Genomic DNA, 22,603 nt, shown 5'->3' with positions numbered 1-22,603 from the left:
GTATATACAGGATGGATAAACAACAAGGTCCTACTGTATAGCACAGGGAACTCTAATAAATATCCTGTGAGAAACAATAATGGATGAGAAAGAATATATATATGTGCTACAATCACTGCTGTACAGCAGAAATTAACATAACATTGTAAATCAACTATACTTCAATAAAATTAAAAACAAAACAAATAAAAAAAGTGACTTCAGTGAAAATCTGGTGTTGAAAGGTGAGATCTCCATCTCCTCTCTGTCATCCAGCTCCAAAATGCTTTTTCTAGGCAAGAGAATAGAGGATCTTTCTCAGTACCCACTGATCCATACCAGAAGAAAGACCTTCAGACACTGATATGTGGAAGTTCTTAGTCAACTGCCAGCTAATCTCATGACTGCGCTACAGAGAAGCCGACACACCTATAACTTCTGATCAGCTTTTCAGAGTTCCACTCTTAAAGGACACCAGCCATCTAAAGAAGGCCTCTGACATGACAAAAAACCACTAAATCAAAGTCAAAGAAAACAGGAACTTAGAAAAGAGACACATGCATGGAACAAAAGAACATTTCAAAGAATTTATAATTAAAACCCTCTGAGGAATAAAAGAAGATACTGTACTTACAAAATAGGTTGCTATGAAAAGAAAAAACAAAAAGAGCTTTGGGGAACCACAAATATGATAGCTTAAAAAACAAAAAATCAGTAAGGGAATTCCCTGGCAGTCCAGTGGTTAAGACTCCGTGCTTGCATTGGCAGGGACCCACGTTCGATCCCTGGTCTGGGAACTCAGATCCCACAAGCTGCATGGCACAGCCAAAAAAAAAAAATCTGTAAAATGATTAGAAAATTAATTTCTAGAAAACTCTCAGAAAGTTAACAAAAAGATAAAGAAACGGACAAACGGAAAGGTAAGAAAAATAGATGATCAGTCTAGGAGGTCCAACATCCAAGTAAATGCAATTCCAAGAAAAGAAACCAATAGGAGGAAAATTATCAGAGATAAAAGAAAATTTCCTGGAGCTACAAGACTGAAACTTTCAAGATTGAAAGAGTAAAAATAAATAATAAGAATCAAAGCAAGACACATCACTGCAAAATTTTAGAACATTAAAAATAAAAAGAAAATGTTAAATATCTTAAAGAAAAATAGATCTAAGGATTGGGAATCAGATGGCAAGGGACTCCTGAACAGAAATGCTGAAAGCTAGACGAAAATGGAGCAAAATCCTGTGTGAAAATGATTTTCAACTTCAAAACTGCATCCATACAAACAAGTATAAGAATATAATAAGAAAATTTTCAAATATGCAATATTTCCCCAAAAATTTACCTTGATTCAGTTCCTCAGGAACCCACCAGTAAATGGTCACCAAAGCAAGGGAACGAGACACAAACTAAGAAAAAGGAACATATGGAATCCAGGAACCAAAGATCCAACACTGAAGGAGTCAGGAGGATTCCAAGGATTGTGGTGCAGGGAAAGTCCAGTAATGATAGCTATGCCTAGATAACTATCAGTACAGGTGAGAACAGGAGGATAGAGGTTCCTATAGGATGTCTCTAGGAAAATAAATGGAACTAGTAAATTATCTAATAAGTGTGATCATAGAACCATGGCCCGAAAGGTGTTTTACAGAGTTGATGGAAGGTGTGAGAAGACAATAGTAGATAGAAAGAAAATGAAGCAAGATGAGGATGGGAAAAAGGAAGAAAGGAGTAAAAAAGAATAAAATAGGAAGTCAATGCATAATTCTAAAACTACTGGATTAAGTCATAGCAGAACTTGCTTATTACTTAGAAATACAGAGACCAGAACAAAGGGCTAAAAGAGTTACCTCAGAGGAGAACTGAAACAGCTCTCCTCTCCACCCTCACCAAGCAGAATAAAACAAGAATAACAATAATGAAGTGTATCCCACATTCCAAGAAGACTTATAATTGTGTCAGAAATGCATTTTTTGACTGAGAATTTTAGACCAAAATATGGATTTTATAGCAATTAAGAATATAGTTGGGGAGGAGGGGAGAAATCACCTTTTTAAGCACCTTCATGGCAAATATTTTCCCGGTATTTGCTCCTGTTACTTTTCGTACTTGAAAAACCTAGATGAAAATTAAAGTGTGCGTTATTAAAAGCTAAATTATGCTAGTCACAATCCCTTAATTCCTACTTATAAAAACAAACGATATAGCAGTCTGTATTCTTACAAAAACTAGTACCATGAACGACTGTGTACAAAAATGATGAGCTAAGAGATTATATTAAAGATTTAGTAGTGGGTTTCCCTGGTGGCGCAGTGGTTGAGAGTCCGCCTGCCGATGCAGGGGACACGGGTTCGTGCCCCGGTCTGGGAAGATCCCACATGCCGCGGAGCGGCTGGGCCCATGAGCCATGGCCGCTGAGCCTGCGAGTCCGGAGCCTGTGCTCCGCAACGGGAGAGGCCACGGCAGTGAGAGGCCCGCGTACCGCAAAAAAAAAAAAAAAAAAAAAAAAAAGATTTAGTAGTGAAAAGTGTTACACAACATGGGACTTTCCTGTCTGTTCTGCTGACATCTGGTGGCAAAGCTGGGCAATGACCATCCTATAACAAGCACTCGGTGTTACTTAAAAAATCCAAGTTTTCATAGAAAAAGCTATAATCAGGTTTCCCAGACACACAGAAATTATAAAATATTTCATAAATTCTCAGGGATGCTTCACATATAACTATTTAATAATAGTTGACAGCAATTACCTATTCCTTAAAATGACTAGCTACAATACATTTTCATGCAACAGCTAAAATGTCTGATTCACAGTGCATGTGTTACACATTCAAGATGATTAGAACATATTAGAATATGTCCTTAAGCCTAAGAATAAACTACAAATGTCATGTTTTGCAAAAATGAACATTACACGATAGCATAAATAGTTCTCAAGCTTAATCCTAACTCTAAAATGCTATCCAAATTCTGTCTTTTGATAGAGAATGGGAAGGTATAAATTTTCTTGGGCAGAACACACAGAGGTGAGGTCTTAAATTAGAAAGCCTCTGGCAAAACTATGAAACTAAGAGGTTCTCTTCATTTTTCTTCTCCCCTCTTATATTCTTCAGCTTCCCTAACTCTATTGCTCCAAATACTGCAAGTCCAAGAAAACTAATTTAGATTTAGGTCTCAGTAACAGATACCAATTTAATGTGCCATGCCTCTTGAAAGTAAGCAGTAGTTTGTTTTTTTAAAGGATACCAATAGATGGTACCATTTAACCAAAGGAAGGAATGAATCCTCTAGTAGCAGACTTTGCCTGGCACAGCTGCCTACTTATTTATTCCACAAATATTGACTGAGTGCCTACAATGTGCCGGGCTTTTACGTGAACGGTGGTAGGAAAAGGAGAACTTCTGTATAGCCCTCAAATAATACCAGGTAAGTGATCATATCCTTTGCTGATAGCTAACAAAGATTGAAGAGTAGTGCTGGAATCAGGGTATAAAAATTAAGCCACACAGGACAGACAACAGCTCTCATTTCAAAATACTTCCTACCTTTCCATAGCCCCCTTTACCAAGTACTCGAAGTAGCTCAAAACATTCTGGTCTGATTTTTTCTGGCCCTCTGTTCACACTAGTTTCTGAGATTTCAAATTTCTCACAATGCTCCATGCCACTGGGAAGAAAAGCAAAACCAAAAGTAAATTTGCAAAAAGTTAAACTACCTTTAGCATACTGTTAGAAAGAGAATTATAATCCAATTAAGTAAAAGGAAAAAGGTGCATGATAACAAATATAGTATCCGTGCTCTAAGTAAGCTAATGATTCAATGACATGGTAGGTCAAGATTAGGGTGGCTTGATAACTGCTTATCTGCTTGTTTACAGAACATGCTATTGATTATTTATTTTCATAAGCATCAAGCATCCCCAAACTAAGATAAATTAGAACACGTTTATTAAGCTGACAAAGGGAAAAAAGTTTTCTAGTTATTCAAATTTAGTTCATTCAAAATGTCTATGAGATCAGCTGTTATCCAACTTCATTTGGCAACTTCAGAAAATGAGAGCTTTCTAAAGGTACCCAATTAGTTCAAGTCTTTAGCTAAAAATTCTTGCTAATAAATTATATCCATGCATCTTTCCACATCTGCTTAATTTAAAGACTCCAAAAAGGGAGGCAATTTATCTGTCACTTAAATGCTTTCTCTATGAGTGATCTTCTCAGTCTGCCCACAATCCAAGGCCTTTTACTTGAAGATGGGGTACAAAGCAGACTAAACACCATACTCACCTAATGAAGCTTGCCTAAAATGACATAAAATTGAACAGATCTCTGTTTGGATGATGTATTACAAGCAAAATAAGAAGCATCTGAGGGACTTCCCTGGTGGTCCAGTGGCTAAGACCCGTGCTCCCATTGCAGGGGGCCCGGGTTTGATCCCTGGTCAGGGAACATGCCGCAACTAAGAGTTCGCATGCCGCAACTAAAGATCCCACGTGCCAAAATGAAGATCCCGTGTGCCTCAACTAAGACCCAATGCAGCCAAGTAAATAAATAAATAAGTGTTAAAAAAAAAAAGCATTTGATTTGGGGAGCATTTCTAAAATTTTTATTTTTTCAGTAGGAAAAGGTGGTTCTCTATATTAAACTAATAAAAGTTCCTTAACACACGCAGACTCATATTCAGTATACTCTAAATTTGAATAATCTTTTTCTCAAAATGCATACATGATCTCAAAACCCCAGATATGTTATGATATTCATGCCAAACTCAATAAACCAAGTCTGTATATATGACTAAATATTTAAAAACAGGTTATTGAGATCACATGATGGCTATAAACTACATAAAAGAAAGAGAGCACAGTGAAACATTTTCATATAAACTTACAGTTCATATGGTCCAACTCCCCCATGGTCCATGCTTTCATTTAACTGACCCTGAAAAATATGTTAAAGTTTTAAAAATAAATAACCTCATAAACAAGAAATTAAAGAACTTACTGCTTCACCCCATTACTGAAGGACAATGAACGAAATAAACCAGCTTAAAATTCTCCATACTTTAATAACAGGTAAATGTGGTGATGAACAAAATAAGGTGCACAAACAATACTATGGGATTTCACTTTAATGTGATAACTAAGCTACAGATGCTACTCATCAAAGATCTACAAACAAAACCAGGAGATCGGGCTTCCCTGGTGGCGCAGTGGTTAAGAATTTGCCTGCCAATGCAGGGGACACGGGTTCTATCTCTGGTCCGGGAAGATCTCACATGCCACGGAGCAACTAAGTCCGTGCGCCACAACAACTGAGCCTGCACTCTAGAACCCTAGAGCCACAACTACTGAGCCCGTGTGCCACAACTACTGAAGCCTGTGCACCTAGAGCCTGTGCTCTGCAACAAGAGAAGCCAGCACAATAAGAAGCCCGTGCACGGCAACGAAGAGTAGCCCCTGCTCGCCACAACTAGAGAAAGCCCGCGCAGCAGCAACGAAGACCCAACACAGCCAAAGGTAAAATAAATAAATTTATTTTTTTAAAAAAAAGGTGACTGTTTTCCTTCAAAAATTACATTTATTCAAAATATGTATTTTGTATATTACAAAACTAAAGGTACTACATTCTAAGTATGAGTTAATCAAATGATTTACAAAAAGTGCTATTCTGATATGCTTTTGATAATAAGACTAACATAATGCTATAAACCTTATTTAACTACAGCCTAACTAAGCCTAAAGTAACCACAGCCAGTCCAAGATATTGTAGTGTATGATATGGCTGATCAAAGCAAAACAATTAAGCAACACTCTCATATTGTGAGGAGTCATGCTGGCCAAACATTTATTCTGACCGTAGTATAAATGAGTGCAAAACTTAATTAACCTCTGTACACTAGCAATGAACAATTCAAAAATGAAATTAAGATAACTCCATTCACAGTTGCATCGATAAGAATAAAATACTTAGAAAAAAAATTAACAAAAGAAGTGCAAGCCTTGTATATTTGCTAACTCCAAAACATTGCTGAAAGAAATTTTAAAAGACCTACATAAGTCAAAAGACATTCCATGTTCATGGATCAGACGACTTAACGTTGTTAAGATGGCAATACTAAATAAATTGGTCTACTGATTCAACTCAATCCTATAAAAATCCCAGGTTCCTTTCTTGCAGAAATTGTCAATCTAATCCTAAAATTCACTCAGAAACACAAGGGGCCCAAAATAGTCTTGAAAAAGGAAAACAAAGTTGGGGGACTGACACATCCTGATTTCAAAGTGTACTACAAAGCAACAGCAATTAACACAGTGTGGTACGCGCATAAGGACAGAAATATAGATCAATGAAATAGAACTGAGAGCCCAGAAATAAACCCTTCCATTTACGGTCAACTGATTTTTTACAAAGATGCCAAGAAAATTCAATGGGAGACAGTCTTTCAATAAATGGTGTTGGCACAATCAGATATCCACATGCAAAGATTTACTTTGGACCCCTATCTTCACACCATACATCAAAATGGATCACAGACCTAAATGTAAGAACTAAAACTATAAAATTCTTAGAAGAAATCTAGGAGGGAGTAAATCTTCACAATCTTGGGGTAGGCAATGACTTAAGACAGAACACAAAGGGCACAAAAGAGTAATGAAAAAAGTCAATAAAGTGAATTTACTCAAAACTTAAAACTTCTGCACTTCAAAAGATATTACGAAGTGAAAAGAAAATCCACAGAATAAGAACATATAAAGAACTTCTACAACTCAATAATAAAAAAATAAATAACCAAAGTTTTAAAAAATGGGTTAGGATCTGAATAGGCATTTCTGCAAAGATGACATACAAATGGCCAATAGTCACGTGAAAGTATGTTCAACATCATTAGTCATTAGGGAAGAGCAAGCCAAAACTATACTGAGATACCACTTCATATCAACTAGGATAGTTATAATTAAAAAGACAAAAAATAACAAGTTTGGCAAGGATGTAGAGAAATTGGAACCCTCATACACTGCTGGCAGCAACGTAAAATGGTATAACCACTTTGGAAAACAGGTTGGCAGTTTCTTCAAAAATAAAACATGGACTTACCACATGATCCAGCATATCTACTCCTCGGTATCTACCCAAGAGAAATGAAAATACATGTTCCACAAAGACTTAGGCACAAATGTTCATAGAAGCGTTATTCACAATAGCCAAAAAATGGAAACAACTCAAATGAACATCAACTGGTGAAATGATAAATGTGGTTAATCCTAACAAAGTAGGCTCTAAAAGATTAGAAGTTTAAAGTTTTTATTAAAAATTTTAGAATAATTCAAAAAATATTTAAGTGAACTCATCTTTCTTCAAAGATACCAGCACACAGTCAAGACACACAAAGAAAACTGACAGCATTCTTACACAATGGATGTTCAAATGACCCCTCAAAACAAAAGTTTTTTAGTCAGAACTTGCTCACAGTGTAAACAAGTCAGGATGAAGTCTAACACCAAGGATGTATGTTTCATGATTAGACCTAGGCAAATGCAGGTGGCAGTATCAAGGGGAAAAAATTCTTGCAGTTTCAACTTGATACAGTTTCTTCTGTGTGTGGGGAGGGGCAGATAGGGGTGGTTATGGTTAAAGGGGTTTTTTTTGGTTTCTGGTGCTTCATACAATCACCTATGATGGCTTCACTTTAAAGACAAAAGGCTAACTTCTATAAAACTGATATTATGTAATTGTTTTTTTTTTTAATATTCGCTTTACTTAATTCTAAATTAAAGACCACAGAGTAGTTAACATTGAACTATGACTTTGAAGCCACCTAGAAAGATAATGACCTGTGGCTATGTTTCATTTCCGGAGGCAGCCAGGCCTGACTTACCACCTGCATCTGGGCTTGTAAACCACCTACCGTTACCTTCTGGAGCAGAAGCATTTTGAGGCACAATTCTTTTCTACTACTCAATGTTATCTTTAGAAGTCTTATAGCAGAAACATCAAGCTACCATATAGGACATACTGACAATTCTCCTTCGCAGGAAACTTTATTCAGATTTTTTTTCTGCCTTAAGCTTTATGACCCATCCAATGTTTTTGGTGTGTGCCACTCCTCCTCATCTAAGGTACTATACAAGATACACTGTTTCAAACTAGCGCATCAGAATGACTATTCACAAAGTTTTAAATTAAAATTGTATATAAATTCAAGTTAATATGCCTTAAGTCCCAATGAAAGAGAGCACATTTTATAAAAACTTAAATAAATTGTTACAGAATGGGTGAAAAATATCCTTAATCCAAACATTTATTAAATCATTTATCTACTTTCCTGGCTGTTCACAGATATTTTCTTATAAAATAAGATTCAGTAATTCAGATACATTGGGAAAAAGGAGTAAACCTGGCCCTAAATCTTGGGCTATTTAAATATACTTAAAGGTAAGTATCTATTAAAATGCAAGATAAGCATTGATAATGAGATATTCACAATCGTGAATATTTGAATACATATTATCTATTGAATATATAGCACTGTTTTTCAAAACACTTTTTGCTCTATAAAACTTTAATATCCCAATCTGAAATTCGTACTACTAGTAAGCCGCTGTGACTATTTCAAATTTTGAATTAGTAGAGTAAAAATTAAGGATTTTTTGGGTTTCCTTGGTGGCGCAGTGGTTTAGAATCCACCTGCCAATGCAGGGGACACGGGTTCGAGCCCTGGTCCGGGAAGATCCCACATGCCGCAGAGCAACTAAGCCCGTGCGCGCCACAACTACTGAGCCTGCGCTCTAGAGCCCATGAGCCACAAATACTGAAGCCCGCGTGCCTACAGCCTGTGCTCCGCAACAAGAGAAGCCACCGCAATGAGAAGCCCGCACCGCAACAGAGTAGCCCCCGCTCGCTGCAACTAGAGAAAGCCCGTGCCCAGCAACGAAGACCCAACGCAGCCAAAAATAAATAAATAAAATAAATAAATTTATTTTTTAAAAAATTAAGGATTTTTTAAGTTGCATTCACAATTATCTATTACTCTTTTAACCTGTGTCTCCACAGAAAGCAGACGTTTCCAACATCTTCATAATCTAATGAAAATCTCTAGAGGAAAACTTTCCCTTAGTTTCAACTCTGTTCCCAAATTATATTATCACCAATGAAACAGAAAAACAAACAAAAAAACCCTTTCACCCATTGGTTTTAATACAGTATTTAAAATGTATTAAATCTCCTCATCTTTTACTCACTGAAGAATTAACTATTCTATGTAAACACATATATTTACTAATACAGATTCACTCAGTGTAACATACCTAAAAAGGTATATATCTCTAAATAGGACCAATGACAAAAAGAAAGGAAACAAACAAACAAACTACAGTTCTAAAAATGCAGCACCTCTAGTATAACTGTATTTATTAAGTCTCTAGGCATAGATGAGGGTAAATTTAAATGATTGGTTCCTTGGCAATGAGTTAACACTGACAAGCTATATTTCCATAAACTAGCTAACTACATAATGTGCCAGGATATTTTGAGAGTACTTTATATACTTTATCGCGTGTAAGCTTCATTTTATGGAGAAGAAAGAAGTGTCAGGGAGATTAAGCAATTTATTCTAGATCACACAGTCAGTGAGCATGGCTGGGGGGATCAGAATTCACTTTGACAAACCACAAACAGGTACATTACAAACAAAACTAGTAAATGCAATGAAGAAGCTATGCAATGAAGCTTGCTGAATTGAGTCAAGAAAATACTACCACTAGTTATCTCTGTGGTCTTGGGCAATCATCTCTCTGGCCAATGCCTCAGTTTCCTTACTATAAAATGAAGAAGTGAGGCTACTCCGATATGCACCAATGTTTAAAAAGCTTGGATATAAATTCACAAATAGCCAGAATATTAATTATGCTATTATAAATTCACAGTGGTCAGATCTTCCAAGAATCTAAATTTCTCTCATTTTTCAGAATTTTAAATCTTACTTTAGAGAAACCTGGATGTCACTGAATCTCCTTGGGTGGCCAACCCAATTCCACCCCAATTCTTTTTGCTTGTCCAGCTTGCACCTCTTAGAATAACACACTCAAAAGAAACAGTTCAACTCCAAAAGCATTGCTAAGTAAGATATATTTTGCTGAAGGCTCTTCCTCAAAATCCTCTTTAATTACCTTTGCTCTTTCCCCAAAGCTCCTCTCCCCAGGGTGGTGGCCACATTTCTTTTTCTTTCTTATTCCCAACAATTTCTCTGGCCTCTTCCACACCCGTTCAAAATTCTCAAAATCCTATTTGCTTGTACCCAGCAAAACAAATGTCCAGGAGAGGTCCCAGTTCATAACAGGAATCTTAATATAGTATTTTACTTCCAACTCCTAATAAAACCATGGTCTGGAAATTCTGTAAGTTCAACTGATGAAGATTTTATAAAATACCCTTCCTATCATTTTCTCCCCTGCTCTGCTCCAAAGCCACTGCTATATGGGGCCAATATAATCGATGAGTATGTTATTTGTAATGAAAGTAATCCTACGTTTGTTTCAAATTGTATTCAGTGTTATCACATGTTCCATTAAGAGGCTAACTGGAAAAAAAAAAGAGGCTAACTGGAATTCCATATGCAAACATATTAAAAAGTACACATCTCAACACCCACCTTCCGAAGTGTCTGATTTTGATTTAGACTCCTTTGATTATGAAAAGGGCAGTATTACTTTAGCCCACTTAGTTTCATGAAGTGTTCAAAATTCTTTATATATAGCATCTCAATCTTTGGTCAACAAGCAGGCAACAACTTACTTGCCAAAGGAGGAAAACAGGGTGAGGAAAAGAAAGGGAAGCCCCTTCTGTAGTTAGAACAAACATCTGACATCAGTCATTAACCCACTACTCATCTAGGCAATGGAATTTAGAATCTAAATTACCGTGAGGTTATCATTGATGGTCATTTACCCAGAATCAGGGATTTAGCATGACAACACCACTTCTGAACGTCAGGTACAATCTGTGATTTTTCAATAAATTTATCTTGAGAAAAGAATCTTGAATAAAGAATAACAAACTACTAAGGCAGCAAAGGTAAAACCAAGCTATGCATTAGGAAAAACAATTCTAAATTTAACACCCTAAATTACAGAAAGAAAAGCCCTCACACCACCATTCACAAGTCTCAGTGCAACCAATTTATTTTTGGCAAGCCAAATCACAGCTGTCAACGCTGGTTTTTTTCCACCCCTAAATTACATCAAGTATTTTGAAAAAATGTAGACATCGTCAACTGGGGTAAAAGTAAGTTACAAATGCCGTGTGTCGTTATAAATGCTTTAAAAAAAAAAGTCACAAGGAAGGGGTTTTAAAAAAAAAAAGCAATCAAACAAACCCTGGAAGATGCGGCAGAGCCCCCTTGCTCCCGAAATAAAACTCCTGGTGGCTGTAACAGCAGCGGCAGCGCTACTCCCGACAGAAGTTTTCAGCTGTCACTTCTAACAGCTGAGCGCTTCCTAGGAGAGAAGCGACAGGCCGAGAGAAGTGGTTGTGGGAGGTCTGAAGATGGAACACTTAGGGGAACCCTTCCACACTTCACCTGCACTTACGGGCCACCCAGCAAGCGCAGTCCCCTCCCCCCAACACTCGCGCCCCGCACACTCAAGTCCAGTAGCTCCAGGAATCGACCACGCGCCCTTCCTCGTTCCCTCCACAAACAGACTGCTCCCGGCTGCACCGGTCTGGGGCTATAAGGGCACAAGCCGCACCTGCAAGCGCCGCAGCAGCCTCGCACCTACGGCCAGGTCCGCACCGCCTGCCCCCCCCCGCCCCCCCGCTTCTGGCCGTGCAGCGCCTCGGCTCCTCCTGCAGACTGCTCGCGCCCCGCTGGGTCTCCGCGCTCTCGGACGCGCCGCGCTTCCAGGGCGCGGGCCGCCGCCCCGGCCCTGTCACCTCGGGCCCCCCGGGACCCCGGGCCTCACCCCCTCCTCCAGCTCATCCTCAGAGCCCGCGTCCTCTGGCTGGTCCAGGTCTATGTCAAACACTCCTGCCATGTCCTCAGCTTCCCTGTCTCGGAAGTCCGGCGCTGGGTAAAAGCCGTCCCGCCTCCGTCGTCGCCTCATGGGCCCGGACCCGCCGCAGCCACCACCGCAGCTGCCGCCATCACCGGCTGCTTGGGCTCAGTGCGTCTGCGCCTAGGCCCTAGACTGGCTCCTCAAGTTCAGCGCTGGAGCATGCGTACAGGACTCTATGAAGCCGAACCGTGGGCAATGAACATGCGTAGAACTATCGCTGGGAGCCAGGTACTGGCAGAAACATGCGCAGAAGCCCAGCCGAAGCCTCGCTCGGAAGCCAGATCATGCGCATTCTCAGCTAAAGCGTCTGATGGACAGTGAGCATGCGTACCATATCTGAAGTTGATAAATTGAAATTGAACATGCGTAATTAACCTTTCGGAATAGGAAAAAAAAAACCCACAACAAATCTCGTCGTCTGTGGAACATGCGCATTCGTTCTCTGTAATGTTTTTGGTATTGAAAGTGAGCATGCGCATAATGAGAAGGTTGCCACTCTGAAGTTTGAACCGGACAGAAACGGCTGATCCTGAGGCTGTCAGTGAGTGGGGTTAATGGGGAACTCCTGGGGCGGTGTAGAAAGGGAGAACTTGGCTTTGCTATTTACTAGTGCAGTGGTCTTGCGAAAGTCGCATAACCTTTCAGAGCCTGTTTCCTTCTCTGTAAAATGAAAATAACGATACCTGTTTTTGCAAGGTTGTTTGATAATTGTTAAGTACAGAGTCTGGCTTACAAGCCACAGCTCTTTCCAGTGCTGCATAGACCCGGTGTGAGGTCGTTACCAAAAATTGTCTCTTTTCAGTGTTAAAAGTAGTGGATAGTTCCTCTAATATTTCATCTGGTCTTTTTTTCCCCAAGCTTCGTCTTCCTTGCTGTCCTATCTGAGCTAAATACAAAGACTTTCTTGTGTTACTGTAGTTACCAGAACAGAAAGGCGATTGGTGGAGAAAGTCATTTTGAAGAGAGAAAATTAATGTTAATTAAATGTGCTACTGTTGAGCTCACTTCTGCATTCGCTCTGTCCCTGTGGTGTGAACTGTACACTACGAATTCCTTTCACCAGAATTTGTCTTGTTTGTTTTAAATGCATGCTTAGGAAAATAGCGATTACAAATGAGATTTTGGAAACTATTGAGCTGTGTATGAATGGTTTTGGGTACAGTAATCCTGAATCCCGAAACCAACTTCCTTGAATGATTGGCTCCTTAGACAACATAGCTATTGTGTCTATAACACCATAGACATATATAGTACTTACAAATTATATTTTTAGTGATGTATATTCACATATATGGCATTTTATTTGTTCTTTATTGGTAATGTAGTGGCTCTCAAAGACTCTATTTTTTCTATTACAGGTTGCTCACTGTTTTGGGGGAGTAAGCCTGGTTTGTGTCTCAGCATGTCAATAGTAACAGTGCAGCTTGGTCAATGTGGCAATCAGATTGGTTTTGAAGTGTTTGATGCTTTATTTAGTGACTCACACTGTCCCCAGGGACTCTGCTCTAAAAGGGAGAATGAGGCATATCAAGCATCTTGCAAAGAAAGATTCTTCAGTGAGGAGGAAAATGGAGGTATGTGTGGTCCACAGACCTCTCCTTTACTCTGACATAACCAGCCTCTTCAAGGCCAGGCCCTCCACGTGGTGTCTGAACCCCGTCCCCTTCCATCTTACTACGGAATGATTTTGCTCTCAGCCCTTTGTTTCTATGTTAACGTTTGCCTCTTCAGTGACATCTTCTCCTCAGCACGTGAGCATGCTCAGATCATGCCAATCTAAAACCAAACAAACAAACAAAACTTAGCTCTTGACTATAGCTTTTTTCCTTCCTCATCTCTTTGCCTTCTCGTCTAAGATTCTCAAAGGAGAACCCTCTTTAACCAACTGTAATCCTACTTCTGCTCTACAATACCACTGAAGCTGTTCTATGAAAAACTCCCAATGATCTCCTAATTCCTAGAGCCAGTAACTGTGTTTCTTTTCTTAATTCACTTAACTTCTCTACCATATTTGATAACATTAACTATAAAACTCCCTCCTTGAAATTCCTTCTGCTTAGGCTCTGAACTTTTCTTCTCCAGTGGTTGCATCTCAGCCTCTCTTCTGTCCTCACTTGTATAGTTCTCTCTGGGCAATTTCAGTGACTCTCAAATTTTGCTACATCTTTTATACTAGTGACTCTCAAAACCTCTAGCCTAGCATCTCTTCCAAGCTGCAGACTGATTAGTGAACATCACCTGCGTCTCTCATGTGTCCCTCAGACTCAACATCTCCATACCCAAGGGCATTCATTATTTTTCCTTTAAAACTTAGCTCTGACTGCCCACATACCATCAAACATCAAGATCTGCGTAGTTTACCTCCTACTCATCTCTTGACACTCTTCTCCCTTTTCCATCTTCACTTTCATTGCCTTAGTTCTGGCTCTTGTCCTTTCTCACCTGGACTGTTTCAAGACAATCCTCCTGAGTTTCCCTGCCTGGTCTCTTGTGTTTATCACATCTATCGTCCACACTACCGTATTAAAAAAGACATCTTTCCTCCCCTGCTTGAACATTTTCAGTGGTTTCTCATTGCCTAAAAAGTAAATTTCAAGGTTTTTAGCATTGCATACAAGGACTTCCAAGATCTGAGCCCTGCCTGCTTTCTCTCCCCATCCATCACTTCTTATACCCCCTCTTTCTCCATCTTCTGCTTCAATAATCCTGAGATGCTTTTTTTGCCCTTGGTATTTTTATACCTCTGAATAAAAATACTACTCTGTTAGTGTGGATTTGCTGTGGGTCATATCACATCATACTGTGATTAAGTGTTGATGTATTTTATCTCTCCCACTGGTCCTCCTAGGGCTGGATTGATGTTGTCTTTGTCTCTGTGTTCCCAGCACAGTACCTAGCACATAATAAGCACTCAACAGATGTTGGTAGACTTGACCCAGTCATCATTTTAGCCCACGTTTATTCAACCTGCCTAGCACAATGCTAGGCATTATGACACATCTGCATATACCTGCTGCTGCCCACCTGAATTTCTAAGCAGAAGGAAAGTACTTCCTATCCTCAATCTTTGATTTTTTTTTTTTTTGGACCTAGAAGTTTATGCTCTGAGTTAACCCAAATAAGCCACGTGCAATATTTTTCTTTTGATTTTTTTTCCCTCTCTAGTTCCAATTGCTCGTGCTGTACTTGTTGACATGGAACCTAAAGTTATCAATCAAACACTGTCAAAGGCTGCCCATTCTGGCCGATGGAAATATGGCCAGCATTCATGCTTCTGTCAAAAACAAGGTTCTGGAAACAACTGGGCATATGGGTAAGAATAATTCCTCATGATTTTCAGTTTAGATACAGCTGCATAGTTGATTAATAGTATAGTTACAACTGCACAGTTGATATACCAAACACATAATTTTGAAATTGCTGTTTTAAAATGTAGAGTGTGACTTCACCCAGAAGACACTCATTCTGTCTCGTGTACATCTATGCTTAAGGTTCAGGTAATGATGAAACCAAGGATCTCTTGCAGCAACGTTTTCCACTTCTTCACTGTTGTTCTGCCAGCTAACTTATTGTCAATACAATATCTTTGTCTGGCAGGTATTCCAGTTAATAGGAAATATGCCAAGGCAGTAGTATTGCCTAGTGTTCTTTGGAAAATTCCAATGCCTAGGTCTCACTTCCAGAAATTCTGGTTTAATTGGTTTGGGATGAAGTCTGAATGTTGGGATTTTTCAGAGCTTCCCTAGATGATTCTAATGTGCAGCAAAGTTAGAACCACTGCTTTAGGAGTATTGTTATGAATACTGAATATTATGTTGTACCGTAAACTTGCAGAACTACCTGGTAATTGAAGTCTCCAGCCTAAAGGAATGGACTATAAAAGAGAATTTTCTACTCTCAGTAAATTTACTCTCCTAGCAGTCCTATTCACCTGTTAAAAATATTTAACTTGTGTATCTTAAATTTCATCAATCAGGTACCTGTACCTTTCTTAAGAGTTAGTTCACTTCCATAGGTTTAAAAAGCCTTTGCTATCCTATATCTTTCTCTGCATTCCATCTTTGGTTAAATTGAAAGGTGTTTGTTTCTTTTGCATTGCATAGATACTCTGTTCATGGACCTAGGCATGAAGAATCTATAATGAACCTAATCCAGAAGGAAGTGGAGAAATGCGATTCTTTGAATGGTTTTTTCATCATAATGAGTATGGCCGGAGGCACAGGATCAGGGCTAGGAGCCTTCGTTACACAGAACTTACAAGATCAGTACTCAAACTCTTTGAAAATGAATCAGATTATATGGCCTTATGGAACTGGTGAGGTATGAACATGTCAATTGAAAAATTTATATTTTGTATTCTTTGCAGTTAAATGTAGGTAAAAGATTGATCTCACCCTTTCTTTGGAAATGTTAAGTTACTGTGTAAGGAATGATTATACAATATGGTACTTTCATGTACAATTCATTTAACTTTGCCAAACAAATGAGGTGTCCTTATTCATAAAAATTCCGAAGAAGACAATTGTGCATCTTCTCTCAGGAACCCATTCCTGGTTCAGTCCCTCTGGCTACAGCATGCAAAGCAGGGACCTTGGCCTCATCGTGCCATTGCCAACCTTCAAAGAATTTTCATTTCTTTCCATTGAAAGGAAATTTCTGTATAGGCCAATTTCCTATTGATCACCCTAGTAGGAGAAATAATTAAACAGAGGTGAAATAAGTCAGTATAGGAAATGATGTAGGAAGAAAGTGTGATAGTAATAGTCATCATTTATTGAGCCCTTACTCAATAAGGGCACTGTTCTTAAGTGCTTTACTTGCATTCTATCATTAATCCTTACAACTCTAGGAGGCTGGTATAAGTATTATCCCCATTTTACAAACGAGGAAACTGAGGCATAGAGAGATTAAATAACTTGTCAAAGATCTTATAGCTAGAAAGTGAAAGAGCCAGGCTTTGAACCTAGGCAGGATGCCCTTAGAGTCTACCCTCTTAACCACTGTTCTCTCCTGCCTTTCTTATCTTTGACCTTTTTTTTCCTCCAGGTTATTGTTCAGAACTACAATTCCATTTTGACCCTTTCTCACTTGTACCGATCTTCAGATGCCCTCCTTGTTCATGAGAATGATGCTGTTCATAAGATCTGTGCGAAACTGATGAATATCAAGCAGATCTCCTTCCGTGATATAAATCAAGTCCTCGCACATCAGCTGGGAAGTGTGTTCCAGCCTACTTACTCTGGGGAAGGCTCATTTCACTACAGAAGAAACCCACTAGGTATTTGTCCTCCTGTGTGTTACTTGTAGAGAAGTCTGATGTTCTGAAAGCCTGAAGGTTGTTCTTCTATGGCTCTTCCCCTCTGCCTAAAGATATACTCAGGTCTCCCTCATTTCGAAAACCTTCCCAAAGAGCAGCTTAGCTTTATTGAATTTGTTTCAATATTGCTTCTGTTTTATGTTTTGCTTTTTGGTTGCGAGGCACCTGGGGTCTTAGCTCCCCAACCAGGAATCAAACCCACACCCCCTGCATTGGAGGGCAAAGTCTTAACCACTGGACCGCCAGGGAAATCCCCTTTTTTTTGTTCTTTAAAAATAACTTTGAGATATAATTCACATACCATACAATTCACCCATCTAAAGTGTACAATTCAGTGTTTTCTAGCATATTCACAAAGTTGCACAACCATCATTTTCATCACTCCGTAAAGAAGTGGTTCTTTTTTCAGGTTATTTGTCAAGTGGTGCTTTATCAATTCAAATCATCTAGATGCAGAGGACTCCGTAATCTATACCCCCAGTCCTACTCTCTTTCCCAAATAGTTGCCTATCCCAGTTTTCTTAGTTGCCATCTGCTTCTTCAGATTCAGCATGTTCTGAATGGATTCATCATTTGCTTCCCTGTCTTCACTCCCCAGCCCCCTCTTCCTCAATTCCTGTCACCTGGATTTCTCCCACTGTCCTCGTATCTCATCAGTATGCTCAGACTGTTGGTACCGTCTCTGCCAGCTGTCTGCATTCTTCCCTACTTCCCTCTCTCTGATATTGGTTCACTTGGTCAGTATCTCTCAACTAATATTGCATACTCCCCCTGAATACAAAGTTCTCTTTATTCTCCTCTCCCTCTCCCTCTCTCTCCTTTTTTTTTCCATGAAAACCAAAGCTCACATCTACGTGGACACTCCTGGCTTAAGGTGGTCCTATTACTGCTTTCCTTCCTGTTGCCTGCTTCTTCCCCCTGCAGTCAATCCATCTTGCACACTGGCCCCAAATGAGCCTCCCCAGTGCACAGATCTAATCCTGTACTTTACTTAACCCTTATTCTATGGCTCATGCATTACCTGCCAGATTTGTCATAATTCCTTATGCCCTGAATCCTAACTTTCCGTTTTCATCACCTTCTGCCGCCTCTGTATAGATTCCCCACCTACTTTTCATCCTGTCTCCACTTTTTTCTTCAATCCGGTACTTCCCTGCCTTGGTCCCTTTGCTCAGTGTTCCTTCTTCTTAGAAATCACTTCCTCCTTCCCTTCTTCACCTCTACTGAAACCTTACTCTTCCTGTAGGGTCCAATTCAAGTGATAATTTTTCCATAAAGCTTTCCTACTGAGACCTTTACCTAAAGTAACCCTTTTTCTCTGAACTCCTGTGGCATTCTGTATCTCTTTTATGTCACTTAATGTTTTCTGCCTTTATTTCTTTAAGTGTGTTTGCTTATCTTTAAAAGTAACACACACACATTTATTTAAGGAGTACAAAAGAATATGCAATCAAAAGTAAATCTCCCTCTGGCCCCTTCCCAGATGCTGCACCATGTGTTTCCTTAGAGGATCTGTCATATGCATGTTTTATAGTCCCTACTAATTTGCAGCTTCCTTGGGGACATGTGTCTTGTTAATTTCTCTTCATTCCACCGTACTTACCATATTGCACATCTGTTCATTCAACCAGTATTTATTGGCTTCCTGCTATGTGCCAGGCACTATGCTACATGTTGGGGATCCAGTGGGGAACCAATGCAGACATTGTGTTCACATTAAACAAATAATTACACTAAGAACATATAATTAAAAACTGAGTTAAATGCTCTGAAGGAAAGGAGTACAGATCCAAGAGAATGGGTCACGAAGGAACCAGACTTAGGCTGACGAGGTGAAAGAAGGCTGCCCTGAGGAAGTAACACTTGAGCAAAAAGCTGGATGAAGACTTGGAGTTGGCTAAGCAAAGGGAGGGAGAAGGGAGTAGCATGTTGGGGGAATAGCATGTGGAAAGACCCTATGGCAGAAGGAAGCGTGGCCCTTTCGGAAGAGAGAAATCCAGTGTCACTGGAGCACAGAGAATGGTGTGGGGGATGATTGAAACCTGAGGCTAGAGCGGTGAGCAGGGGCCGAACTTGCAGGTCCTTGTAAGCCATTTAAAGGCCTCCTCATTAATCTCAGAGCAGGGGAAATCCACTGAAGGATTTTAAGGAGGTCGTTGGCATAATCACCTTTATTTTTGAAAAATCCATTGCCTGTGGAGAGCTGGTTGGATGTTGAGTCTGCAGGCTGGTCCAGTTGTTCCTTGGGGAGATTGTGATGAACTCGGTGAACTGCCCTCAGAAAATCCAAGCCATCAGTTCCATGGGCACTCTCTTGACTCCCACTACCATGTACAAACTATAGGGCACTGGGTCCACACTTGCCCTTCACCTTGTGTCACAGTGGGAGAAGTATCCTGCTTCTATCAAAGGCCAGCCTCTCGCTTGGGTTCTGGGTCCCATTCCCTCTCTCTTCTCAGGGACTTAATTCCTCACTCATCTCTCATCCTCACATGTCATTAACCCTCTTTCCTGGGTCACTGCCATTACAACGGCTCTCTGGCATCTTTCACACCAAAGAAGCCCTCCCTTGACATCACCTCTCGTGATTTCCCCACTTATCTGTCATTCTTTAGAACAACTGTCCTCAAAGGGGCCTCCATTCTCCCTGTCCTCATTTCTTCACCATCTATTCACTCTTCAACCCACTCTGATCTAGTTTCTCTTCCATCACTTTTCTAAAGCTGCTTTTCTTAATAGGTCGCAAGCATGTTCACATTGTCAAATTCACTGGCCCGTTCACTGTCCTTATTTTATCTCAGTAGAATTTGGAATGGCCGATGCCTTGTCTTCTGAGTCTCCTCTTCGTCTTTTGTGACAGCCCCTCTCCTGATTTCCCTCCTCATCTCAATGACTATTCCTTTTATTCCCGTTTTTTTCCTCCTTCTTTGGCTCCTCCGTTTCCTAAGCTCTAAATGCTGGTCTTGAACCCTCTCCGAAGGTGACTGACCCAGTCCCATGGCTTTCAACACCATTTGTTTTCTCCAGCTGGCCAGTTTCTCTCCAACTCTGACCAATTCCCTAAGCTCTAGATTTCTATATCCAGCAGCCTTCCCAACATCTATGTGTACACATTTCATGGTCATCCCAAACATAATGTGTCTAAAACAGATCTCTTAGCTTTCCCCCAGAAGAAGCCTGTTTCCTCCTCGATCCTTCAATTGCTCAGTTTTAAAAACTTAGGTCCAGGGAATTGCCTGGCGGTCCAGTGGTTAGGACTCGGCACTTTCACTGCCATGGCCCGGGTTCAATCCCTGGTTGGGGAAGTAAGATCCCGCAAGGTGTGTAGGAATATGCTATAACAAGAATTCCATAGACTGACCGGCTTATAAACAGCACAAGTTTACTTCTCACAGTTCTGGAGGCTCAAAGTCCAAGATCAAGGCACTAGTAGATTCAGTGCCTGGTGAGGGCCCGCTTCCAGGTTCACAGATGGCCGTCTTCTCACTGTGTTCTCACCTGGCACAAGGGACGGGAGACCTCTCTGGGGTCTCTTTTATAGAGACCTCATCTCCCAAAGGCCCCACCTCCTCCTGATGCCATCACCTTGGTGGTAAGGATTTCAATATATGAATTTTGAGGGACACAAACTGTCAGTCCATAACAGGGTTTGACAAAGTCAAGAATGGTTAAGATGAGAGTGGGTAAACAAGAAAGCTGGGGGGGAAAGCAGATTTTAACAATTAATTTGTGTGTTAGTCCTCAGGAATTACTTGCTGACTGCTGCTTGTTTATGCATGCTGTGCAATAGAATTCAGCTCTAGGTATTTTGCAGAAGAGGATTCTTATGTTTAGAGGAAACTCCATTAGCCATAGGATCAATTTGTGCAACATTTTGTAGATGTTTGTGTCAAAATTTGTTCTTAACATTAGGACGTAGGATATGAGTTTGCACTCAACGTTATCATAAAATTTAAATTTCATGTTATGGTAGAAGATTTTTCTTTCTCCTCTAGGTATTTTCTATAAAAATATAAAAAATATATAAAATACATAAAATATATGACATATTAAAAAGATAAAAATATTTTAAAAACATATAAAATAAGCTCTGAATGAAAAACAAATTAGCCTTTCTCCTGAATTCTGTTTCATTACAAATACAAGGTTCTAAAAATAGGTGTATTCCTGTGTTCAGGAGTTACTAATCCTGTCTTCTTTCCCAGTAAAGTTTGATGTTAAGAGGTTCTGATTATTATTTAACCAGATAAAATAAATAAGAGATCTAGGAAAATTTCTAAGGGACTATTTAGTGAACACTGAATGACAGACAATAAAAGCATATTACGTCTCATGCTTATTTTGTTTTCCTGGGGTTTAGCTAAATATTTCACTCACATTTCCAGTCTCTTAGCTAAAAAGAAATTCTCGTTTCCTTTTGGCAAAGTGTGTTTTTTTCACTCATGCTAAAATAGGTGCCAAAATCAAGCAAATATGTGGTCTTTAATAGACAGCGTCTCTGAAATTGTATTTACATTTTAAATTTTAAGCAATTTTGGCCTTGGAGGAGAAAACCCATTTGGTTCCCCCAAGCCATCAAATCATGGCTGTGTATGAGTCAGTGGAAACAACGTGGAATTTAAAAATTTAGTTCAGATTTTTTTTCTTTGCAGGAGACTTAATGGAGAATTTAGTTCCCCATCCAGAATTCAAGATGCTGGGTGTTCGTAACATTCCTCAAATGTCTGAGAATTCACTGGCATACAGCACATTTACTTGGGCTGGCCTCCTCAAGCATTTGAGACAGATGCTCATTTCTAATGCGAAAATGGAAGAAGGTAAAGGGTATTTTAAAAATATGCAGCCCACAAGCTGGGAAAAATGCCTCTACTGGAGTTCTCAATATAAACTGGCTTGATCCAGTTGAAATAATGGTGCCTTCTTCTGACCAGGGAGGCTCCTGCAAAAAACTCACCAGAACATCCGGGGAGGATTTCTTAATCACTTCACAGTTTCATTTCTCAAAAAAATTTCAGATGAGTGTGACATTTATTTTTATTTTATTTTTATCAAAGTAATATATGAACATAGGTTTTTTTAAAAAAATCAAGGAGTCAGAACTCACTTAAGTGTCTATTTAAATCTGTCCATTGCGTTGTGTGTAAATTACATCTCAATTTAAAAAAAAAAAGTCAAGTAATTGTCCAGTATGAGTTTATAATGAGGAAGAGAACAGCCTATTCCACACTTCCCCTCAGCCCAGCAGAAACTGCTTTCAGTGTTTT

The 22,603-nt window shown here is 39.5% G+C and overlaps 2 protein-coding genes across 13 annotated transcripts in view; one reads left to right on the top strand and one right to left on the bottom strand.

Moving 5' to 3' along the window:
- Positions 1-12,130, bottom strand: part of RPS6KB1 (ribosomal protein S6 kinase B1) — a 39,339-nt gene extending 27,209 nt beyond the window's left edge. For 4 of the 6 annotated variants that reach the window (XR_009537691.1, XR_009537692.1, XM_060135106.1 and 1 more), the window contains exons 1-4: positions 11,930-12,130; positions 4,861-4,910; positions 3,522-3,642; positions 2,026-2,094 (exon numbers count right to left, since the gene is read on the bottom strand). Coding sequence is in view for 4 of the 6 variants with exons in the window: in XM_060135106.1 (XP_059991089.1) it covers positions 2,026-2,094; positions 3,522-3,642; positions 4,861-4,910; positions 11,930-12,070 (381 nt within the window). In the remaining 2 variants the exon portion in view is untranslated. Of the gene's footprint in view, positions 1-2,025; positions 2,095-3,521; positions 3,643-4,860; positions 4,911-7,067; positions 7,099-11,343; positions 11,453-11,929 lie in introns of those variants that run through there. The other 2 variants (XM_060135107.1, XM_060135108.1) reach the window with 2 other exon arrangements.
- A 255-nt stretch (positions 12,131-12,385) lies between these two features.
- TUBD1 (tubulin delta 1) overlaps positions 12,386-22,603 on the top strand; it is a 22,121-nt gene continuing 11,903 nt past the window's right edge. Inside the window, exons 1-6 of one of the 7 annotated variants that reach the window (XM_060134426.1) lie at positions 12,386-12,559; positions 13,381-13,596; positions 15,188-15,335; positions 16,126-16,342; positions 17,069-17,300; positions 21,992-22,156. In XM_060134426.1, coding sequence (XP_059990409.1) covers positions 13,425-13,596; positions 15,188-15,335; positions 16,126-16,342; positions 17,069-17,300; positions 21,992-22,156 — 934 coding nt within the window. In that variant the 5' untranslated portion in view covers positions 12,386-12,559; positions 13,381-13,424. Of the gene's footprint in view, positions 12,637-13,380; positions 13,597-15,187; positions 15,336-16,125; positions 16,343-17,068; positions 17,301-21,991; positions 22,157-22,603 lie in introns of those variants that run through there. The other 6 variants (XM_060134428.1, XM_060134423.1, XM_060134425.1 and 3 more) reach the window with 6 other exon arrangements.

The sequence above is a fragment of the Lagenorhynchus albirostris genome, chromosome 20 (assembly GCF_949774975.1).
Source record: "Lagenorhynchus albirostris chromosome 20, mLagAlb1.1, whole genome shotgun sequence".
Taxonomy (NCBI): Eukaryota; Metazoa; Chordata; class Mammalia; order Artiodactyla; family Delphinidae; genus Lagenorhynchus; species Lagenorhynchus albirostris.
Note: the sequence above shows the minus strand (reverse complement) of the source record. Positions and strands in the feature narration are given on the sequence as shown.